The sequence below is a fragment of the Melanotaenia boesemani genome, chromosome 9 (assembly GCF_017639745.1).
Source record: "Melanotaenia boesemani isolate fMelBoe1 chromosome 9, fMelBoe1.pri, whole genome shotgun sequence".
NCBI lineage: Eukaryota > Metazoa > Chordata > Actinopteri > Atheriniformes > Melanotaeniidae > Melanotaenia > Melanotaenia boesemani.
Genome location: NC_055690.1, coordinates 15241957 through 15262729, shown reverse-complemented (window position 1 = coordinate 15262729; position 20773 = coordinate 15241957). Strand labels below are relative to the sequence as shown.

General features: G+C 38.4%; 1 protein-coding gene across 4 annotated transcripts; it reads right to left on the bottom strand.

Moving 5' to 3' along the window:
• Nucleotides 1–6611: 6611 nt before the first annotated feature.
• Nucleotides 6612–13511, bottom strand: dusp14 (dual specificity phosphatase 14). Of its 4 annotated transcripts, XM_041993798.1 has the most exons (3): nucleotides 13150–13511; nucleotides 11244–11357; nucleotides 6612–8096 (listed from the first exon to the last, which is right to left on the bottom strand). In XM_041993798.1, exon 3 carries the CDS (start codon nucleotides 8001–8003, stop codon nucleotides 7374–7376), a length of 630 nt encoding a protein of 209 aa, XP_041849732.1. In that variant the 5' UTR covers nucleotides 8004–8096; nucleotides 11244–11357; nucleotides 13150–13511; the 3' UTR covers nucleotides 6612–7373. The 4 variants fall into 4 exon arrangements, with proteins under 4 accessions (XP_041849732.1, XP_041849731.1, XP_041849733.1 ...); XM_041993797.1 differs by lacking the exon at nucleotides 11244–11357; XM_041993799.1 differs by lacking the exon at nucleotides 11244–11357 and having other exon boundaries at nucleotides 13357–13511.
• Nucleotides 13512–20773: the final 7262 nt, after the last annotated feature.

The window sequence follows — 20773 nt, the reverse complement described above, 5'->3', positions numbered from 1 at the left end:
ACCACTAAAGCCCCAAAATGAACACAGAGCTAAGTTAACAAGTTTGTGTTAGTATGTAAATGTGTAAATGCACATTAGCAGTGGGAAATATTTGTGATGAGATTGAACAGTTTTCTAGTCACATTATACCAGAATTTAGAATGTAATTAAACAAAAATCTGAGGGAAAAATATTATTCTAGAAAAATTATTTCAGTTAGCACCTGTTTGCTTTGCTTTATTATAATTTATATATATAATATTATTACAACTATCTATTGGTAGTGCAGGACTTCTACAAGGGAGAATGGCCAGATTAGTACCATTAAAGGCACATAAAAAAAGTATTTTAGCTATTTTGTTTAAGTTCGACAGTATGCATTTGAAAAAAGTTGAGGGTTGAGGATGAGAGAGAACAAGCAATAGTGTATGAATCGACTTTGTCAAGGCAATAAAAATATAAAGAGGTAAAGTGAATAAAGGATATTGAGAATACTGGAAATCATTGTGAAGAACAAAGATTTTTAGAGTGACACCTAAGTTACTAGTTTTCTCTCCAACATGTAATCTAAACTAAATATATAGATGCAATTTGTTTTTAGATAGTGGGTGGACAGCGCTTCAGATTGCTGCCATCTCCAACTTGGCCACTAGATGTCAGTAAATGTTACACACTGTTCCTGATAATAAGCCCTTTATAATGTTTATGCCTACATTTTTGTTAAAGTGGACAAATATTTAAAACTAAAAAAAATAAATATTTTGATTCTGCCTTCTTCAGAATGAAAAACAAAAAAATTAAATCGAGCCGCGAGGATTTATACAACTGCTCTTATTAAAAGTGTATAAATGGATTTAAGCTGTCAGGACAATTTTCAGCTGCAATTTTCCATCTTTAGTGTTATAGTAGCAGCAGACAGTTGCTGCTACAAACACATTCTTTCATTTGATTTACAAACAATTAACACAATTATCAGCCATCGTCAATGTTATTTTTTAACTAGCGCAGCAAAAAGTCACGCCCGAGTCGATTTTATGATGCTGTATCCCATTTAACAGCCTAGACACAAATATTACTCATTTTTGTCTGTTGAGATGTTCAGTGCAAATTGAATACAGTTCATAGCTCGGAGTGCTGTGCCCCAGTGTCTGTTTTATCAATCATTTTAGACAACTGCAGCTTTGAAGTGACAGATGAGTCACTGTTATACCACAGAGACAATGCACTTATTCTGCTGCCCACTGATGAAGAATGACTTGTTTCATGACAAACCAAAATCTTCAGCTGCAATCAAGATAAGCCTCAGCTGGCTGAGAGGCTGTTTTGCTCCCTTATTCTATCTAATACGCTCAGTCATGGATTATTCATTACCCCCCCCCCCTCATCCCAAATAAAAAAAAAATAAAAAAAAATAAAAAAAATCTGAAGCATACAGTGAATCAAATCCAACATTTAAAGCACATTTTGCTGTGTGACTAAATCAGGTTGTTGAAATAAATCCAACAAGGGTGGCAAGGCTGAAACTGACACAATGTGTTTGTGTTAATAATGTTATCATGTGTGTGTGGTTGCAGGATTTACAACTGACTGGGGGTTTTGCTGAAGCTCATACCGATTATGGTGAATCATTAAAGGCTGTATAATTTAAAGGCCAGAAAAGTCACGATTCAATGATTTACTGTAGCTAGTTCTCATTTGCTTTGTGCAGTGGAAAAAAAATTCTAGTAAAACAAATACTACAAGCGGGATATCATTTCATGACATTGCACTAGTAAGGCGTTATACATTAATTTAAAATGCATGGTAACAAAAGCTCAATGGAGCACCCGTCTAAAAAAGAAAACTAAATTTTGCAAAACATTTTTAAACTTGAAAAAAGAGTAAAATTATAAATCTGATAAAAAATAATACATTTTTTTTTTTTTAATATTTTTCTATTTATGCTACAGCTAAAGCTGGAAAACTAAAATCCATACGCTAGTTTACATTACAGAAGAGGATGGGAAACATTTATCTGACTTGCAGGTTTTCTACAGATTTTGTCTTTTTTTTTTTACTTAGATCCACAGGAATCCAGTCACTGTGATATCTCAAAATGTTCAAATAATTAAATCACAATGAAGACAGCAGGACTCAGATGTACACATACTACAGAATACACTTCCATTTGAACAAAAAATATTTTTGAGTTCTTAGCAATATGTTATGAGCGCTTACTCAGACTTTTTTTTTTTTTTTTTTAAGTCTGATGAGTCATTCTTGCCAGTTTCCTCCCTTGTGATTACTTTTTTTTTCAGATGGATCAAAAGAGATTACATAAATTTGACCAGCAGCATTGAGACTGACAATGTAGAAAGTAATAATTCCAGTAAATCTTTAAATGCATTATATCCTAATTTTTCACTTTTTCTTATTTCAGTTTAGAGACAAATTTTTATCACTGGTTATCTTTTGCTTTTGCCAAACTCAGTCCTAAATTACAGAAAGAGGGAATATCAGGTAGAGGAGCTGTAAAGAGAAAGAAATCACGGTGGCTAGTACGAGTCAGGACTGATGGAGGGGGGTGCACAAAGGGGGTGCTGGTCAACACAAACTGACAAATAAAATGTTTAGACTGCAATGCAGCTTAAAAACATTGTAAAATCATATTAAACATTTTTACTATTTCAAAAATCCTTAAATTTGATTGTTTAGAACTATAAAGCCTGCAGATTACTTTTTATGCACAAACCTTTCTGGGTCAATGATGAAATCTGGCTGGAAAATAAAACAAGTCTTCAAAGCTTTCCTACTGATAACAGAAGAAGATAAAAAAAAAAAGCTTCCTAAAGACCTGCAGATGTTCTCCACACCTCACCGCCTCAACACATTTATCATTGGGATTGGAGTCAAACTCAGGCATTTAGCCAGACTTTCATTACCAAAGCCCTCCAACTTCCAAATGAAGACTTTGTAGCATCTTAAATGTAATTAAACAGATATTTTATGACCATTCCACGAAATATAAAGACACACATTCCTTTACGAAGTTGTATTTGTGTCCAGTAGCACGAAAAACACAGTAAAACCAACAAAAAGCAACTTAACTTTCACTAAACCAGGCATCTGTTTATTATGTGCTGTTAAGTCCGCAGAAACAAGCTTTCGTGTATTCACAATACTTTATATTCTGCTTTCAAGATTCCCGCTTTAAACCAGTTTTTACATCTTGGAATAATTTTTTTTTTTTATTTGCTCTGCCAAACTAGTATTATGATGCCACATTGTGTGTCTTTCACTCATTTTTATTTTTCCACACACAAAATATTCTATAATAGTAAAAGTAAAAATTTTAATACAGTTTGATGATTCTCACATATCTGATGCTTCCTGTTGAGCGGTGGTTGTCTGAATGTCATCTTCAGAAACTTTATTGGTGCTGTTCGTTCAACATGGGCTGTACTGCTGGATTCGGGCGCGCTCTGATGCTCAGGATGATGCAAATGGTTCTACTTTCTGCCTTAATAATAGATGATAATATCCTGCTGCTGGTGAAGGATGTGTTTACTTTAGTGCTTCACTATGCCCTTGTAACCACCTGCATGTACTCACATTAACGCAGCCGGAAGGCAGCAGAGGGAAAAACCAAAAAGACTCATTTTTTTCTAGGAGAGATGGTGTCTGCAGTGTATAATTTGGACCCATCAGTTGAGCATCTCTGTGGCGGTTGGACTGTCATCTGACGGGCCACATCTCACTGGGTAATGGAATTCATTGTGGAAACCACTCCAGAGGTCCCTCAGAAGTGTGGCCACAAGACGAATGGTGCTCATCAATTTCTGCCTGCTGCTCTGTAACTACAGCAAATGAAAATGAATGACAAAACACTTCTTTGACATCTGAAGACATCTCTTGGGGGAAAATGGCTGCGTAGAATGAACATCAAAAGGCCTTTGGAGGCGGACATACTGCAGTCCGTTCATGTGGAAACATTTCAGAGGCGCCTCCAGCCATGGTTAGAAAAAGAAGATAGCAAAATGTTTGTCTGCTTGTAAATAAATGTACATTTGTGAAATATTAAAAGTTTGTCAAATTATTAGCATGTTGCTTAAAACTTATAGCAGAAAAACTTAAATATTTGGTGCTTTCCTATGTTTTATATGCAGTAACTAAAATCAGCTGAGGTACAACACACCGGCAGCTATTTGTAGGTCCACATTATTGGACAGCCGTATAAAGAAAATATCTGCCACCCCGTTACTGCTAATCTGCCTATTGGCTTGTTTCTCTATGACGGTAGTTTAATCTGTAACCTCTTCCTTGTGCATGTGCATCTCAGCAGTAAGTTTAAGGGCATTATTTCACTTTATTTTATTCCACTTCCATTATGATGTCCTGTGAGCTTCTTCTTGACTGCACAAAGCCAATATATTTCCATATATATTACTTTTAGGAAACATTAAATTCTCAGAAATTACATTGTGCAGACCACTTTTCAGCCACAAGCGCAAAGAGAAATAACTTCATCAACAACATCTCTCTTTCAGCTAAAAGGCTACGGAAAAATTATTAAACGTTATAGTCAAAGCTGTTTTTTGTAAGATGTATTGTAATAGCATTTTGCTGGCTAATATTCTTAAAATGGGCATACAATCTATGATTTGTAGAAAACAGATGACCCGCAGGAATGGAACATGATATCTTTGGCTGTGGATCTTACATTGCACTGTTCAAAAATGGCTGTTTTATAACCAAAGATAACACAGTTCTGACAATGTCCGAGAACCAGGATGTGGCTTCTACAGCCTACTGGAAGGTAGCATGAAATACTGGTTAAAAACACAGGAAGTATTAATAAAATCTAAATGAGTGCTGAACAAAGTGCTTAAGCACTGAAAATGTTGTTTTATCCACACAGTAATTAAGTGATTAAGATTCTTTATTTGAAAGAAACTAAATAATGAATTTACATGAAGTTAAAAATGTCAGGTTAAATTATTTACACTAATTATTTAAATTATTTACACTGACTCAATGCAAAAATATTAGGTGTGATGGATTACCTTAACTTGTCTTGGCTGAGCCAGGGCTGAATTGTCTTCAGTGATTGTACTGAAGCATGTGATATATTTGATATTATTAATTTACGTGCAGTACTTCACAAAAATCTTGAGCTATCACCAGTTTTGTTATATTTACTTCCAGGTTGCCAGACTTTCTCTTTTCTTGAATAATAATTCTCTAGGCTTTCTATAGCTCCTTTAAAGGTTGTTCTTTTTTTCCCAGCAAACTGAATTCTGGATCTGAATCCTGAATAATTCAAATGCCAAAAAAAGACACCCAACTTGAAGGATAACTTGGTGTAATCAAATAAACAATTTAGCAAAAAAACAAAACAAACCCATTTTCCATTATATTAAGGTTATATGAGAAGAAATGATGGGTAACTCAAGACTTTTCTAGAGAATTAATCATCAAACATGATGTTGCATGCGTCTTTAAAAAGGGTTTAAGTTGTCACTATTGCTCTGGTAAAAAGTCACAGGAACCTGCATTAACTGTCTTAAAAGACTGTTTTATTTTGCAGTTAAGTATTGTAGTAAATGGTTATATTTAAATTAATCTAATTTGGAGTCAGTTTGCGTTCTAAATGAAACACTAATCACAATGCTAAAGTTGTGGCTTGCAAGCTGACATCAAGCTAGCAGGACAACTGGCTGTTACTAATAATAAATGCACAGCGAGTATCCACAACAATGCAGCACAGAGAGCAACACGGCATTCGGGGAATGACTCATTTCAGAATTTTGTGCTATGCGAGACGTAAGTGCTTAATACCACACCAGCTCTCACTAGTGCGCACAATCTGGTTGTAAAGATTACTGTGCTAGTTTCTGATACAATTCAGCCTTACTTGTGTGTTGTGAGTGGAAGTGGTGACACATATTATATGCAATCTGTGCTCCTGTAGCACACACAAAAGCAGCCATCAACAAAAGTTGCAATTGGTGGAGTTAATATGATCAGGTTAGTTAGACTGGATATATTGAGTGTCTCTTTAATGCACACTGTATGCTGTAATCTGCACAACAATAATATGATCTAATAATAAAAAAAAAAAGTTATTTAATTTGTTGTAATTTTAAGAAAAATCTGAATTGCAAGTAATTGCAGTTATTTAAAGCGTGTGGAGATGTTGACCAGTGGTTTGTCTCTACAGCTGTGGCCGATCCAAAAGGCAGCGCTGCACCAACTAAATCAGTGAAAGGAAGACTAGCCAGCTAAACCTGAAATTTTAAAATAGTCAGGAAGAAAACACAGGTGAAAATTTTTCAATAAACTTTCAATTTTAGCAAGCAGTTTATATGGCAGTTCTGTTTTCTTTCATGTCATTATCTTTATGTATCAACTTACTGAACTCCCACAAACAGTAATGAATGTGGTGTGTCATCCATCACCACCCTGAAAGCACCAAAAGGTTTTTCCACATGTGCAACATTACTCTTCAGAAAAGCTTTTAATCACAGAACTGAACCAGTTTGAAGAAATAAAAATGTGTCTGTTGTGCAGCATTAATCTTTCTGCAACCTTAAGTGAATGTTGCCAGAAGTCAGTAATCAAAGAAAAGAAAATATTCTTCATAGAGCTACCACTTCTTTGAAGCAGCAGGTTGTTTTTAATACAGCATCAAATAGCACTACAATAACATAGTGTGGTCACAGGACAGAACAGTCAACCCTGTGGTACACAGGAGCCTCGCTGAACCTTGACTTTTAGCTTACATGTTTTCAATTTTCAGCTCAAGACGGTAGATGTAACATCTTCAATGTTCAGTTCAAGTGCTCCATAATCTTTTTTCCCCTTCACTATCAGTAAACTCCAATAAAATAATTTGCCTATATAGTGTTTTTCTGTATACATATCTTTAATGCTACCATAAATTAAGAGCATGCTGCTGCCCTTCACACCAAGTATAACTGCAAAACTGACACAATACCACCACATGACACCACGCCAGGAAAAGGACATCACTGTCAGCGCCGCAGTCTCGAGTACAACCAACGCCTTTATGGAGTGTTCACCCCCAATTAAACTGGTAAGACAAACCAGGAGATAGACAGCACCAACTTCCATGCTCAGAGGTTTGTTCCAGTATGGTCCCATCTGATGCTCTGGTCCAAAAGATTTTTGACTTTACGTCATCTTTGCTCCCACTCCAAGACTAAACAAAGAGAATTTGTTGGACCAACAGCAGCGCCATTAACAGTAAGTGCAGTCAATAAACTTCACACACATGTACACACTCGCAATGCTCTTCACCTGTCCAGAACAGGCCTGCACCTGAAGTCTGGAAGGGCAAAAGAACTAAAAATTTCCTCTTGACTGTGGATGGACAGTTGGCACACACCATGCTCTCACAGTCCCCAGTATGACGCATAGCTCCTGCGGTCCCTTTCGTAAACATCAGGTATGACCCCGTAGGGTGTCTGTACCATCTTAACAGAGTTTCTGCCAAACAGCTTCCTTTCGTACTCAATCAGCTGGCGCCAGAAGCCGCCATTAGGACGGATGACGGGGCGGCGGGCCTTGACCCAGGCGTGGGCCTCAGCCAGAGACACACGGTGATACTTCATGAGGTACGCCAGACAGAGAGAGGCTGAGCGGCTAACCCCCGCTGCACAGTGCACCAGCACTGCCCCTCGTTTGCGCCCAACATTGTGGATTTTATCAGCCACGCTGTCGAAGTACAGTGAGATGGGGGAGTGGGGCATATCTGCCAGTGGGACCTTTACATACTCCATGTGAGGCCAGTTGAAGTTGGGCAGCTCGATGGTGGCATTAACCACGCAGGTGATGCCTTTCGAGAGCAACAGGCTGCGGTTGGATGCCACGTTCCCCCTGCTGAGGAAGAGGTTGGGGGTAATTTGAGCAATGCCCCCCAGAAGGCTCCCATTTTCAGGCAGCAGCCTTGGCACTGTGGCAGGCACCATGGAGTTGCGGTGGTGGTGATGGTTGTGAAAGAAGCCTTGGCTGCGAGAACCCATCGAGGAGTCAAGTGGTAAATGTTTAAAAAAGGGAGAAAAAAATCTTCAGGAGCTCAGAATCATAGTAGTGCAGCGATACCCAGCAGACAGTTCCTGAAAGACAAAAAACAGACTTCAATGTCTTTCTGGATGAGTAACATCACAGCAGTTTGCAAACATCACACAAGGGCATTTAAATCTTTAACAAGGTACTGTGCAGAGACAGCTGTCTCCAGGAAATCTTGTCTTCAGCCCATCTTTAAATAGCCAAAACTCTTAGTGTTAGGTTAGATTTATTTAAAAAGTTGCTGCTGTGATGCTGTGACCCGCTGCTCCAAACTCTTCATTTTACAATTATATCAAATGGTTTTCATGAATCCTCATCATCCATGTTTCAATGTGTCTTTACATTCAGGTCGTATGGCCTCAGAGCTTCACACAGAGTTATCGTCTCCCCCCCTCTGTCATGTGAGCGCAACCGCCCTGCAGGCAAACACACCTCATCTCATGTTCATACATCCACGGCTCCCACATACAGATTACATCTTGTGTCTCTGGTTATTGCTGCGGTGAATGTCATTTTTGGTTTGCACCAACCAACAGGGTGGAAACTAATCATATGTACTGTAACACACTTCATATAAGTGAACAATTTGACTAAATGTATCATTCTAATTTCCTTTTTTCTAATAGAACCGACAAAAATGACCTTCATTACCTGCTTTAACTAGCTGGAACATGAACGTAGAGATGCATGACAAATGAAGAAAATGATGGAAACTGTAATGTAACATGTATATATACTGATGATGGAAAAAATGTTTCTCTGTTAATACTTATTAGCAGGGAGACCACAGCTCCGGGCTCTGCTTCACACACTGTTGCACTTGCCGTGCGTCATCCACACCTTGTGCTTCAGTCTGGGCCGCCACGTATTTTGCTTTCATTTTTAGCTACAGTCTGTTTAACAAGACAAACAGGTCGACTGCTCTGAACTAAAATTCAACCTGCAGAATAAAACAAAACCAAAAACTACCTGCTGTTCCCAGTGGTCTGGAAATCTTATTTATTAATCATTCAAAACAATATGATAACACTGTAATATCAGCAACTTCATGACAGAAGTCAGTTTTCCAATGATTCAAAGCGATATTAGAAGTCCAATCTTTTGCCTCCCCTGACTCTCTACAATACTCTCTTCAAGATGTTTCAAGGTTGTCATTCTACTTTTTAATGGCTTTATTGCTTGAAGCTTACACAAAAATAGCAGAGTCAGTGTAGAATAGTCATCATCTCCCCGAGGGCAGTAGCTGCTTCACTTCCCCGTCACCTTCCAGCCGTAAAAAAGCCTCTCCTCCTATCGATCACAGCTTTGCCATCTCAGCACGGTCTGTCTCCCTTTCCAGCTGAAAAGACTACTGAGCTAAAATAACACTACCCCTCCCTGTTCAGGCAGAGTTTATGCCAGGTTGCCGGTCACTGAGGAAACGATTGCCATTACGGTGCTGTCGTTGCAGCTGATTTCACCCTCCCTCCCCCCCACCATCGCCACTGGTGATGAGACAACACAAACAACGCTTCTCACTTTAGAGCAGCCAGAAAACTCCCAGACCACATCAGGAGGAGGTCACAGGAACATCAGAGCAGCTCTGAAACACTTCTGTAGCAGTACCAAAACAAATATGTACAAATATTTAAAATTCAATCAAATAGCTGATTAATAAAGAAGATAAACTCAGATTTACCAGTCAAATTAATCTTCACTTGCAGCAAAAGCTTTCAAATTTACTAAAAATAATACAGAACTAATTGTCATCTAATTGTGCATTCACCATCATCATCGGCCATTTTCTGTTAAGCACGGGGCTATCTTGCATTTCAGCTATGAAAATATAAAAATGGATTTTAGAGAGCAAGCAATGAACATGTCTCTGAAAACAAACTGGAAAAATAACCAACTCATGCAAAAGGCAAACGGTTGTTGAACTCTATAGAGCAGCTTTCAATAGCCTTCATTCCAGCTGCTTTCAGTGGAAACTCTGTAGAGTGCTGTAGATTTTGAGCTGGACTGCAGAGCTGGTTTAAAGAATACAATCAGACGATGAGCAACAAAGATTGCTATCAGCTCTGCAACTGCTGCAACTATTGCATCAAGCTGAAAAGATAAGAGTCAGACTTTTTCTTCAATTTCTCTCCCAAAACGTGGCAACTTTCACATGTATATGACAACAGTCAGGTTTTCATCATATTTTGTACCTTTAATGTTACAGAGTACCAGCAACAGTACCAACAGCTATGAGAAAAACTGATTGATTGAAAAAGTTACCTGTAAGTAAACTGTAAAAGCCAGCCAAAATATCAAATATAATTTTTCAGATTTTTTAATTTGTTTTTCTTTTATACGAAAGGACAGTGATTCCAGAAACATGACAGCAACACTGTATGTAAGCTACTATTGATAATGCAAGAACCCAACAATAACAAGGCATTGTGCTAGCTTTGCTAACCCATCATACCCAACAGTTAAGATTACACTAAACAAAGCCGCAGCGGAGGTGATCGACTCAGTGGATCAATATAGGCTTGATATATATATATATATATATATATATATATATATATATATATATTCAGCTGAAGTCCCAGATGTTTTTTTTAAATAGCCCTGATTAAGTTTTTCTTTATTCTATTTTAATTTACTTTTATTTTCTTTTTCCTTCAATGTTTTTTTTAATGTAGAAACTTAAAGAAAGTCAAAAATTTTACATTGGAAAAGAAAGAGGCACCTTTACTGTGGGCATAACAAGGATTTTTCTTTTTCCTTTTCATTTTGCAGAAGAATTGATTGATTAGTCAGTAAGTGCTTTTACACATGTTTATCTTTTATCTCAAATACAATTTGCTCCAGAGTAGGGCGGTAACATGATTGCCATAACAATGCAATCAAAATACTAATTCAAATTCAAAATACTATTGAATAAAATTTCTGCTAGTCATGGCATCTCAGCTGCTTACTTTTAGTCCCTCTCATATTTTTCTTATTACTTTTCTTGTTTCTCCAACTTTGTGTCCATGAGCCACCGTTGAGCCTAACATCTTGTTAAAATGACAAATGGAAAATCTGAACTTTGAGTCTCTGAATTGCACAGCTAATGCATTAACTCACAGATAAATTAAAAACTGCTGGCGGGGCAGCCCTCTGACCAACAGTATAAAGCAGTAGCAGCAGCATCAACAGAAAGATGAAGAAGATAAAAGAACCAAATAATCCCCGACTGGCCTTCTCCGAAGTGCTGATGTACCACAGCGCTGGGCTTTGCTGAGATTTGCTCCATCCACATGGTTATTTATATTCCAGGCTGGGCAGAAGTGAGGCTGCACAGAGCGGAGGAGGGAGAATTATGCACAAGCTGTCACCACAGAGAAATCTACTGTAGATATTGCAGCTCACTGCCAATCAAATTAATACAATGAGGACTCATTCTCTAAAGAGGGTCAGCAGCACTCACTGGACAGCAAGAAGAGCACAAGGATACTGTACATCCTGATTTCATTCCAGCTAATATTATATTTCCTCTTTCTTCTGGGAATCTTTTTAATGTAACAAGTACAGCTTTCCTCTCCATCACCTGGACGGATCTGTCAACAAGTGCTCCCAGATCACAAATCTCCTGACGTTACTCCCACATTGGTGAGATTCCTCTGGAGTCCGGTTCCCCCGCCACCAACACAAAGTGGAAATGTGACCCACCTGCTGGAAAACTAGAGCAGTGGCTCTGACGGAAGCCTCACAACACCGGATCTTAGCTGAACTTCCTGAATGACACTCCTTCGCATCAAAGAATGAGATGACTGAAAACAGTGAGAGGGAAGCTGCTGCTCTCTGCACTGTCTCTCTAACACAGGCAATCTATTTAGTCAGGCTGAGTGATGTCTGAAAGTGGCTGCACACAGCTCAATAATCAGGCAAGAATGAGCAGCTATGTGCCTCTCAAACGTCTCCAACGCAATCACAAATGCTGCTGCAGAGAGCAGAAGATAACACTTGAGTTACAGCTGCACAGGGTTCAGAAACTTTGGGAACAGAGGGGGATCTGCTTTAGCTCCAAGTCTGCATGTCAAAATGTAACTCAAATACACAAAACACTAAGCCCTGAGCAAGCTTCATGTCATGTAATAAAAGATGGTAAATGCATCAGTGTGCAGATGATTCCTCTTTTAAGCCAGATATTTTAGACAAAGTGACTTTAAAAGCAAAGTTTGCAGAATGTGTCACTGCAGTCAATTTAATAATTCAGACATTAGACAAAAAAATGTCTTTGTCCTTTTGAAATTTGGTAATCATTAATTAATGCATGACGTGACATAAAGTATAGCTTATAATAAATAGTCCATTACTAGAACATACTCATAATTTTACTTTTAAAAAAAAGGTTTAAAAAAGAACAAACAATGACACATTACTATAGCTTCTTAAATGTAAAAATCTGTTGCTTTTCTTTGTCATTTTAAAAAGTAGCTAACATGCTTAAAAACAAGCTCCAAAACATTTTATAAAAAATGATGATTGAAGAGTAGCCGAAATTAATCGGCAACTAAAAACAACACAAAGAAAATAATCAATTTTAAATAATTTGCTTTTTAAAACATAAAATAATTCAGCCTCTTCAAGGAATCCATGACGGTTGTATTTCAGCTCCACAGAGCGTGAAAACGTTCAGGTTAAAAGTGAATGACTCCACAAGTTCAATAATTTACGCTTCGACCGTGAATGAGGACCGCTCCTTTGCTCACGCGCTGCTCGCCCACGAACAACTGACGCGAGATGCGCGTGCGTTTCTAAGTTAAGATGTTTGGAAGAGATAGCAGTGAGCGAAAAAAAAAAAAAAAAAAAAAAAAAAAAAAAAAAAGGCTGAGGAGTCAGAGACATGTTTTTTTTAACAGGTGCTCTTCAATATGGGGATATTGAAGAGCTTCAGAAAAAAAAAATTAATACAATAATAATAATAATAATAATAATAATAATAATAATAATAACAAAAAAATTAAATAAGACTGTCAAACATTTTAAAATAAAGCTTTGCTCTATGTACACTTGTATTAAAAACCATCCTAATTGAGGTCAACATGATGTCGATAAACTGCTTACATCAGATACGAAACTTACCACTCTCACTCGGGAAGGAGATGGAGGTTTTCAAAGCGGCTTTACCGCCTGCACCAAACCGGCGCGCACGGTTCTGCTGCTGTCACACATCTACCAACAGTCCGGTCATACAGACGGCCAGAAGGATGACGAGAGGCCAGACGGTGGCAAACAACCAGCATCACACACCACACAAACATCATGAGAAAAGTCAACAGAAATACGAACCATCGGCACATCCGCCTGGTCTTACGCTGGCTGGCAGGGCGGCGTGCACAGGGCAGCGCTGCCTACAGTATGAGGGGTGATTAGTGCCACCCAGAGGAAAAGGAGGAAGAGGATGTTGGGTTATTGAGATGATTCCAGGCTTTTCTATTGGATGATGTCTGGTAACTGTGTTGTTCTTACTCTCAAATGTAAGTCGCTTTGGATAAAAGCGTCTGCTAAATGACTGTAGAATAGAATAGAATAGAACTGAGACTTGCTGGAATGTCAGCATCCTGAATTTGAATGCTGAAAAAAATGTATCAAAGAAACATCCAAACAAAGCACCCTCCCTCACTGAAATTAAGTTGATGAGAGAATAATATTGTGTTACATCACCCTTCCACTGCGGCGGCCCTGAGGTGTCACAGCAATACAAAGTCACAACACTACACAATTAACCCACAACACGATCATATATCATATGTCATATATCTTTTCAGGGTACACAAGGAAACTGTATACCAATCTGTCTTCAGAGGTAGGCTATAAAAGGTAAGTTTTATATTGTGCCGGTTAATGCAACCGTCGGCTGCACAAAATACAGGCATAGTTGCTGGTGCTGTCTTGACATCGGTTGGTTCTGAAGCTAGCCTGGAATGCAGGGACCCATCCAATATAGCAGCACTTCCTGTGTCGTAATGTCCATTGTGCTCAAGTTGTGCTGTGTGTAAAAAGAAAGAAAGAAAGAAAAAAAAAAGTCTAACTTCCATTGCAGCTTTTGTATTTGTGTTGTGACTTTGTATTGCTGTGATACCCTTCCTATTTATTACACTTTCAGTTAATTTGGGAACTAGGATTTTTTTTTCTTTTTTTTTTTGGAAGGAATCTGTGTCCATTTTTGTCAAATACAGGATTTTAGCTGTGCTCCATTCCTGGGTTGTTGTCCAGTTTCTGTGTTCATGATGCTCTATATATTTTTAGCATTTCAGCATCAAGCAGCAGGTGGCTAAACGAGTGAGGAGTTAGAGATGGTTGTAAATTTCAACACTGAAGAACACATACAAAGAAAAGACATCTTTAAATTTAAGTCGATTCTTCCAATCTGGATATTGCAGGACAAATTAAAGGTAAATAGTTACTTTTTTTGGCAAATTTACAGAATTTGTTACACTCTAACTTCCTAATCATTCCATACTTTCCCTTCTTAATATATTTATTTTTTTTAATTAATTTTTATTTGAGTCAGTGGGTGTAAGCATGTGAGGTAAAAATCAGCTTCACTGTTTACAGGCAGGTGTGCTTTTTTACCTGCCATGCATCAATCAAATCTCATACAGAAGCAGTGGGAAGATCAAGTGCTTCTCTAGAACACCGCTGGAAATCACTGGCAAGATGTGACAAAAGAACAAGCAAACCTCTGGCATTACATGATATTACTGCCAATAGATCAGGCTTTTCTGTAATGAGATTATTAATGGATTTTTTGGTAAATAAATTTATTTGTATAAATTTTCTCCAGCACTTCCCAAAGATTCTCAATGGGGTTAAGGTCTGGACTCTCTGGTGGCCAATTCACGTGTTAAAAATGCTGATGTCTCATGCTGCCTGCACTCTCATCCAGAACCACTCTTTCACAGTTTGAGCCTGGTGAATCCTGGTATTGTCACCTTGGAATATGGCTGGGCCAGAAGAAAAAAATCCATTGATGGAATAACCAGCTCATTCAGTATATTAAGGTAGTCAGCTGACCTCATTCTTTGGGCACATATAATGTTGCTGAACCAACTGCAGCAACCCTAGATCACAGCACTGCCCCCACAGGCTTGTATAGTAGGCGCTAGGCATGATGGCTGCATCACTTCATCTGCCGCTCCTTTTACCCTGATGCACCCATCACTCTGGAACAGGGTAACAGGTCATTAGGGTAACAGGTCATTAGACCACATGACCTTTTTCCATTGCTCCAGAGTCCAATCTTTATGTTCCCTAGCAAATTGGATTCTTTTTCTCTTGTTAGCAGTTAGCTTTAATGATACACATCTGTTCAGTCCCAATATGTTGAGTTTCCTTCACATTGTGTGGAAATGCTCTTACTTTTACTATGAAACATAGCCCTGAGCTCTACTGTTGTTTTTCTCCGAATTTGGTTTCACCAAATGTTTACGTTATCGTCCATCACCATCAGTCAAGAATTTTTCCGACCACTTTTCTTCCTGGAAGACGATGTTCCCCACTATCCTTCCAGTTTTTAATAATGTGTTGTACAGTCGTAACCCGGTTTTAGTAGTGTCTACAATCTCCTCAGATGTTTTCTCTGCTTGTTGCACGACAATGATTTGACACTTCTGTTGTTTCTTTCCACATGGTTGTTTTGGAAATGAGAAGCTACTCATACCTATTTGCTTAATTAAATCCAGGTGGCTTTTTTTTTTTTTACCATATTAGATTAAATTGTGAACAATCTAGTTTGAGTTCTCACAATCACTGGTAAATTGGATTATTTACAGTAAGTGTTACAGAACAGAAGGCTAATTTTGGTTTATTACTGTAATAAACATTACAAAAATTCTCAGTAACATAGCCATGTGTTAAGTTAAATTAGCACTTATCTTTGTGTTGTTACTATTCCAAGAAAGGAAATTGTATTAGTTTCTTTTAGATTTTTATATTTCTAGCTATATACTTAGGTATTAATAACACAAACCAGTATAAACAGTCACTGTACAAAGACTTGCTCAGTCACCGTTTTTGTCTTGTTAGCGACCAACAAATACAACAAACAAAAAGCTGTCCACAGAGTGGCACAAGTAAATGCATGGCTGCATGGAAGACTTATCATAGGGAGTGGTTCAGTCATAAAGTTACCCTGGTCAAAGATCTGCGAGTGGCTGCCCAAGACAGCTTAAGAGATAATATAAACAACACAGCCATGATGAAATGAGTCCTTATAAAATGTTGGCATCTGTCTGCAAAGTGGATATGCATATTCCTAACTGTCTGAAGAATAAAAAAAGCATTTTCTCATCTCTAAACAGAGAAATACTGATGCCTAGTCATGAACATGCAGAGTTGTAAAGTGTTGTGTACCAATGTTTATGAAAGCGAACTCAAGGAATCCAGAATTCTATGTTTGGATGACTTTGGTTGTGGTGTTTGGTTTATCTGCATCATAATTTTTGGAAAGCAGATCAAGGGCCACCTCTTCAGGAGGTCTCAGTCTGCTTCTTTGGTGCACACCAAAGTTTGAATGACAGCATTCACACTTGTTTAAATGATCCACTTTGAAAGAGTAACCAAACTGAAATTTATTTTACTCAAAACCAACGCAGAAGTTGGTTGGGGTTTTAATACAGACCTGGCGTGACAATGACACATTTCTAGAAAATAATCCCATAATCACTTATAATGGATCAATAGTTTTAGCTCTTGCAGTAAACAGTGTCTTGCCACTCAAATCTAACCTGTATTTTTGCCTGAATGTTACCAAACAATGAGTGAAAACACAGACAAAAAGAACATAGAACAGTTTTACATGGGATTCTGATGCAGATCTCCAGGATGAGGGTGACATGACCTCAAAGTTCTTAATTTGCACTTCGCTGCTTGTAAATGAGGCATGTATCATGTGAGAAACACTTGCTGTCAAGATAGGAATGCCAAAGGACACCTGGTGCAGATCTCATGTCATGAAACTGGTATGATACATGACCATTAGCCTGATGGTTTCTTCAGCCACTCTTCCAGGAAATTTACACCACAAAATGTGCACTAAAAGGTCTATAAATGATACATAATAAATCTGTAATTACCAGTCTAAAAATAGATGTTTAAAATTTGGACTGCAGACCTTCAGTATTTGTAAACCTTAACTTTGTTAGTGCAAAGTTGTTTCAGATAACACTATCATTACAAGCTGCAGCATGCAATTAAACCTTCTAGCTTGCAGCTACAGTATATCTGCTAATTGAATCTAAAGGTTTTTTCCTACAGCTTTGCACCTCGTAGTGCAAAGACGGCCGCACCACACAGGACCAACACCTGATAGCTTCACATACATCTGTTTATTTGAATGCCTGCAGGGACTTGTGTGTTCATGTTGCAGGTCTTGAACTCACAAAACCTGCAAATCAAACGCGGTTGCAATAAACAATGTAGGGCCACACTCCACAGCGGCTCAGGAAATATGTTTCTACTTCTGTATGCTGCTGACTTGCCTATATTACCAATTTAAATCTTGCCTTGGAATGGTGGGCTACAGGCATACAGTGAAAACAAATAAACTGACAGTTATTTAGGTCTGTTATTCAAAATCTCATTATTCTCAGCCTGGAAGAAACGGCCACAACTCTGAGACCTTTAAAAATCTACAGGGCTCTATGTGCAGCCCTTAGTGAATATAACCGTGTGCAGAGCCATAATTAGACATGCCTTCCAAAGTCAATCCTATTCCAAAGGGCTCTTGGGGGAGATATTACACTATCCATAAACCTATGGCCCCTGCCTTAGTCACTTCTAATTACATTTCCTATTAGAAACAAACAGCAGCAATAAAAGTCAAAAAAGTAAAAACATAACAGTTTCAGAGTGGCTTTTACTGCTGTATGACATGGATTTGTGACCCTGTACCTGAATGCAACCTTTTCACACACAGGAAAGTTAAAAGCATCACCTGATAAAGAAATGGTGGCACAGAATGTCCGAATCAAACTGAATTAGAACAGTGAACAGCAAGAAATAAAGATGGATGGACTTATGGAGACCGTGACCAAATCTACCCTGAAATGTCAGATGAGTCAGAGGTATTCTAGAAAGATGCTCCTGTACAAAACACAGTCTGCTATGGAGGCCGGAAATTTAAAATTATGCCATCGGCATAATAAGAAACACCTGCAGCCTGGTTGTGAAAAAGCTGTCTGCTCTGAATGAGCAGGAGTGACATTGATTAACCCTGACCGCCTGTAACAACAGATAACTGATGGGCTCCACAGTGCACAGGGTGCCATGGTGATTTCATCATAGAATCCTGCACACATCCCTCAAAACTGTAGACACTTAATAACCTTTGCTGTTCAGTTATGCCTACTTATTTACACTTTCTACACCGAAAGCTAAATTATGAGCATGGCTGCTAAAAGTCATTGAAGGGAAAGGCTTCAGACTGTATGAGCTGAACCACTCTCCATCTCATGCAGCCAACATCTTTACCACTTGATGAGTGTGCTATCAGAGCATTAAATTGTCAGAGTATCTGCATCGTCTGCTAATAAGGACGCTTATACCTGAGAAAGCAAACCAAAGTGATGAGATGATCCCAGCTGATTTGTAACACTAGAGATGTTTATTTTTGTCTGTGCTGATGTGTGTGAGCAGCAGTAGGTGGAGGGTGGTAAGATGAGGAGAATGGAAAGTGTTCTGTGGTCAGCAGAGGTGGAGATGCAAGAGTGCATGGGGGAAATAGAAGGGGGTGGGGGAAGTTGGGGTGGGGAGGTCTAAATAAAGTTGTTGCTGATCACACAGCCCCCCCTTTCCTCTGTTCCAGCTGTGATGGTGGTAAATAGACATGGGATCTAAGCGAGGTGGCTGAGCACAGCATGCCACCTCCATGTTACTCTGATCAGAACTGCTCTGACATCAAACACACATTTGCTGCTGTGCAGATGGAACAGGACCTTAATACCTCTGCAGTGTCGCACACATCTTGTTTCCACTGGAACAATGGAAACATCTCATCCCATTCCAATTATATTATCTTTATAAGCTCTGGATGGCTTGCTTCTTTTTGTCTCACTAAGGAGAAACACACACACACACACACACACAGATAGGCTAGGGGTAGTGGGGGAGTACGGCAGACTTTGCTGCTCTGGTTAGTCACGACTCCTCTGCCCAACAGATGAGCATGAGCAACAGGGTGAATGTGTATGTGCGTCTCCACTGAGCTGCCCCTCCTCTCCTCCTTTCAGACTCCAGGGTGACAGAGACCTGGTTACCATGGTAACCTATTGTGTTGATAGGTTCACCTCTGTGTTAATCAGTAGCCAGCTATAATGGCCAGAGATGGGGAAGAGTGTGTGTGTGTGTGTGTGTGTGTGTGTGTGTGTGTGTGTGTGTGTGTGTGTGTGTGTGTGTCTTTGTAAGGAACCAATTTAGGTTAGAGTCTTGGTAAGAGCAAATGCATTTAGCTACGATGGGGCTGGGGTCCTCACAGAGATATTGGTACAAACAGTGTGCATGTATGTGTATGCCCTTTAAAAAGCCCTAGAACAACACAGAGCAAAGATGCACATCTTTCTCCCCTTTCCCTTGAATAGCAGCAAAGTTAAAAATCAATGAGACACCAGCAGAAGATAAGCCTTAGAACCAATCGATCAATCTCTCTGCACAGTTTGTGGTTTTTTTTTTTCATTTCCAAAAACAAAGTAGCTTACTTTCACTCCTCAAAAAAAAAAAAAAAGCAAACAAACAAAAAAAAAACAAAAAAAAAAAAAAACCACAAAGATGCAGAATAATAAAAAATGTCAATGCTGTAACATTTAAAAACATTAAACACTTCATGAATCCTGCTGATCTCAGTGTGAATTATCATTTTTTATAATTCAGAGATTCAAATAATTTGGATAAATTTATCAAAATAAATAAAATAAAATAAAATAAAAAGAACACTCAGAGAGCACAGACCTCTGCCAAGCCACTGTATTTATTTGTTAGTTTTTTTTTTTGCCAATGATTGTGGGCATCAATTTTTGAGTTAGAAACTCTTATGGCAAAATATCATCATTTCCTCATATTAAAGAATTCTTTAAAAAGAATTCTAGGATCCAGATGGTGATTCAAACCACCCCCCAAATCACATGTTCCTTATGCCATTTCTGAGTTTTCTTGAAAATTTTATCAAAATCCATAACTTTTTGAGTCTGTCTACAGACTGCTTCTGTTGCACACCAACCCCCTGATGGTTTGATCCTGGACTGTTATCACACCTCATTGCTTGCATGATACTGTATGTGCAAGAGCTTTTGGCTGTTTCAAGCTGTGAGGCTACTCTTTTATTGTGCATACAAAATATAAATAAATAAAATTATTTAATAACGATTGAAAGAAATTAATCAGCTGCTCTCAGATGAGCTGGCTTGGTTGCAAACAACTCATCACTGTTTAAAAGGATATTTATAAGTGAGATGCTGATATTTCAATGAGACATATAGGCAGCAATTTAGGATGATGGTATTCCTTTTAAACTTGGAATTTCTGTGTTATTAGTGGGAAAGTTAACTAGAATACCCCAAATGTTTAACTCAAGAAGTGAGGGTAACCTTATCAACACAACTCAAAAGTTTAAATGGCTGTCTTGTGCATAAAATCATGGTAGCTTGTCCCAGCCTTCGTTATCCATCTCTCATGTGAAATGTGAATTAAAAAACTAATCGTGTTTTTGGAT

Excerpts from the sequence above, each read along its gene's own strand:
- dusp14 (XM_041993798.1), bottom strand. The coding sequence starts at position 8,003 with ATGGGTTCTCGCAGCCAAGGCTTCTTTCACAACCATCACCACCACCGC.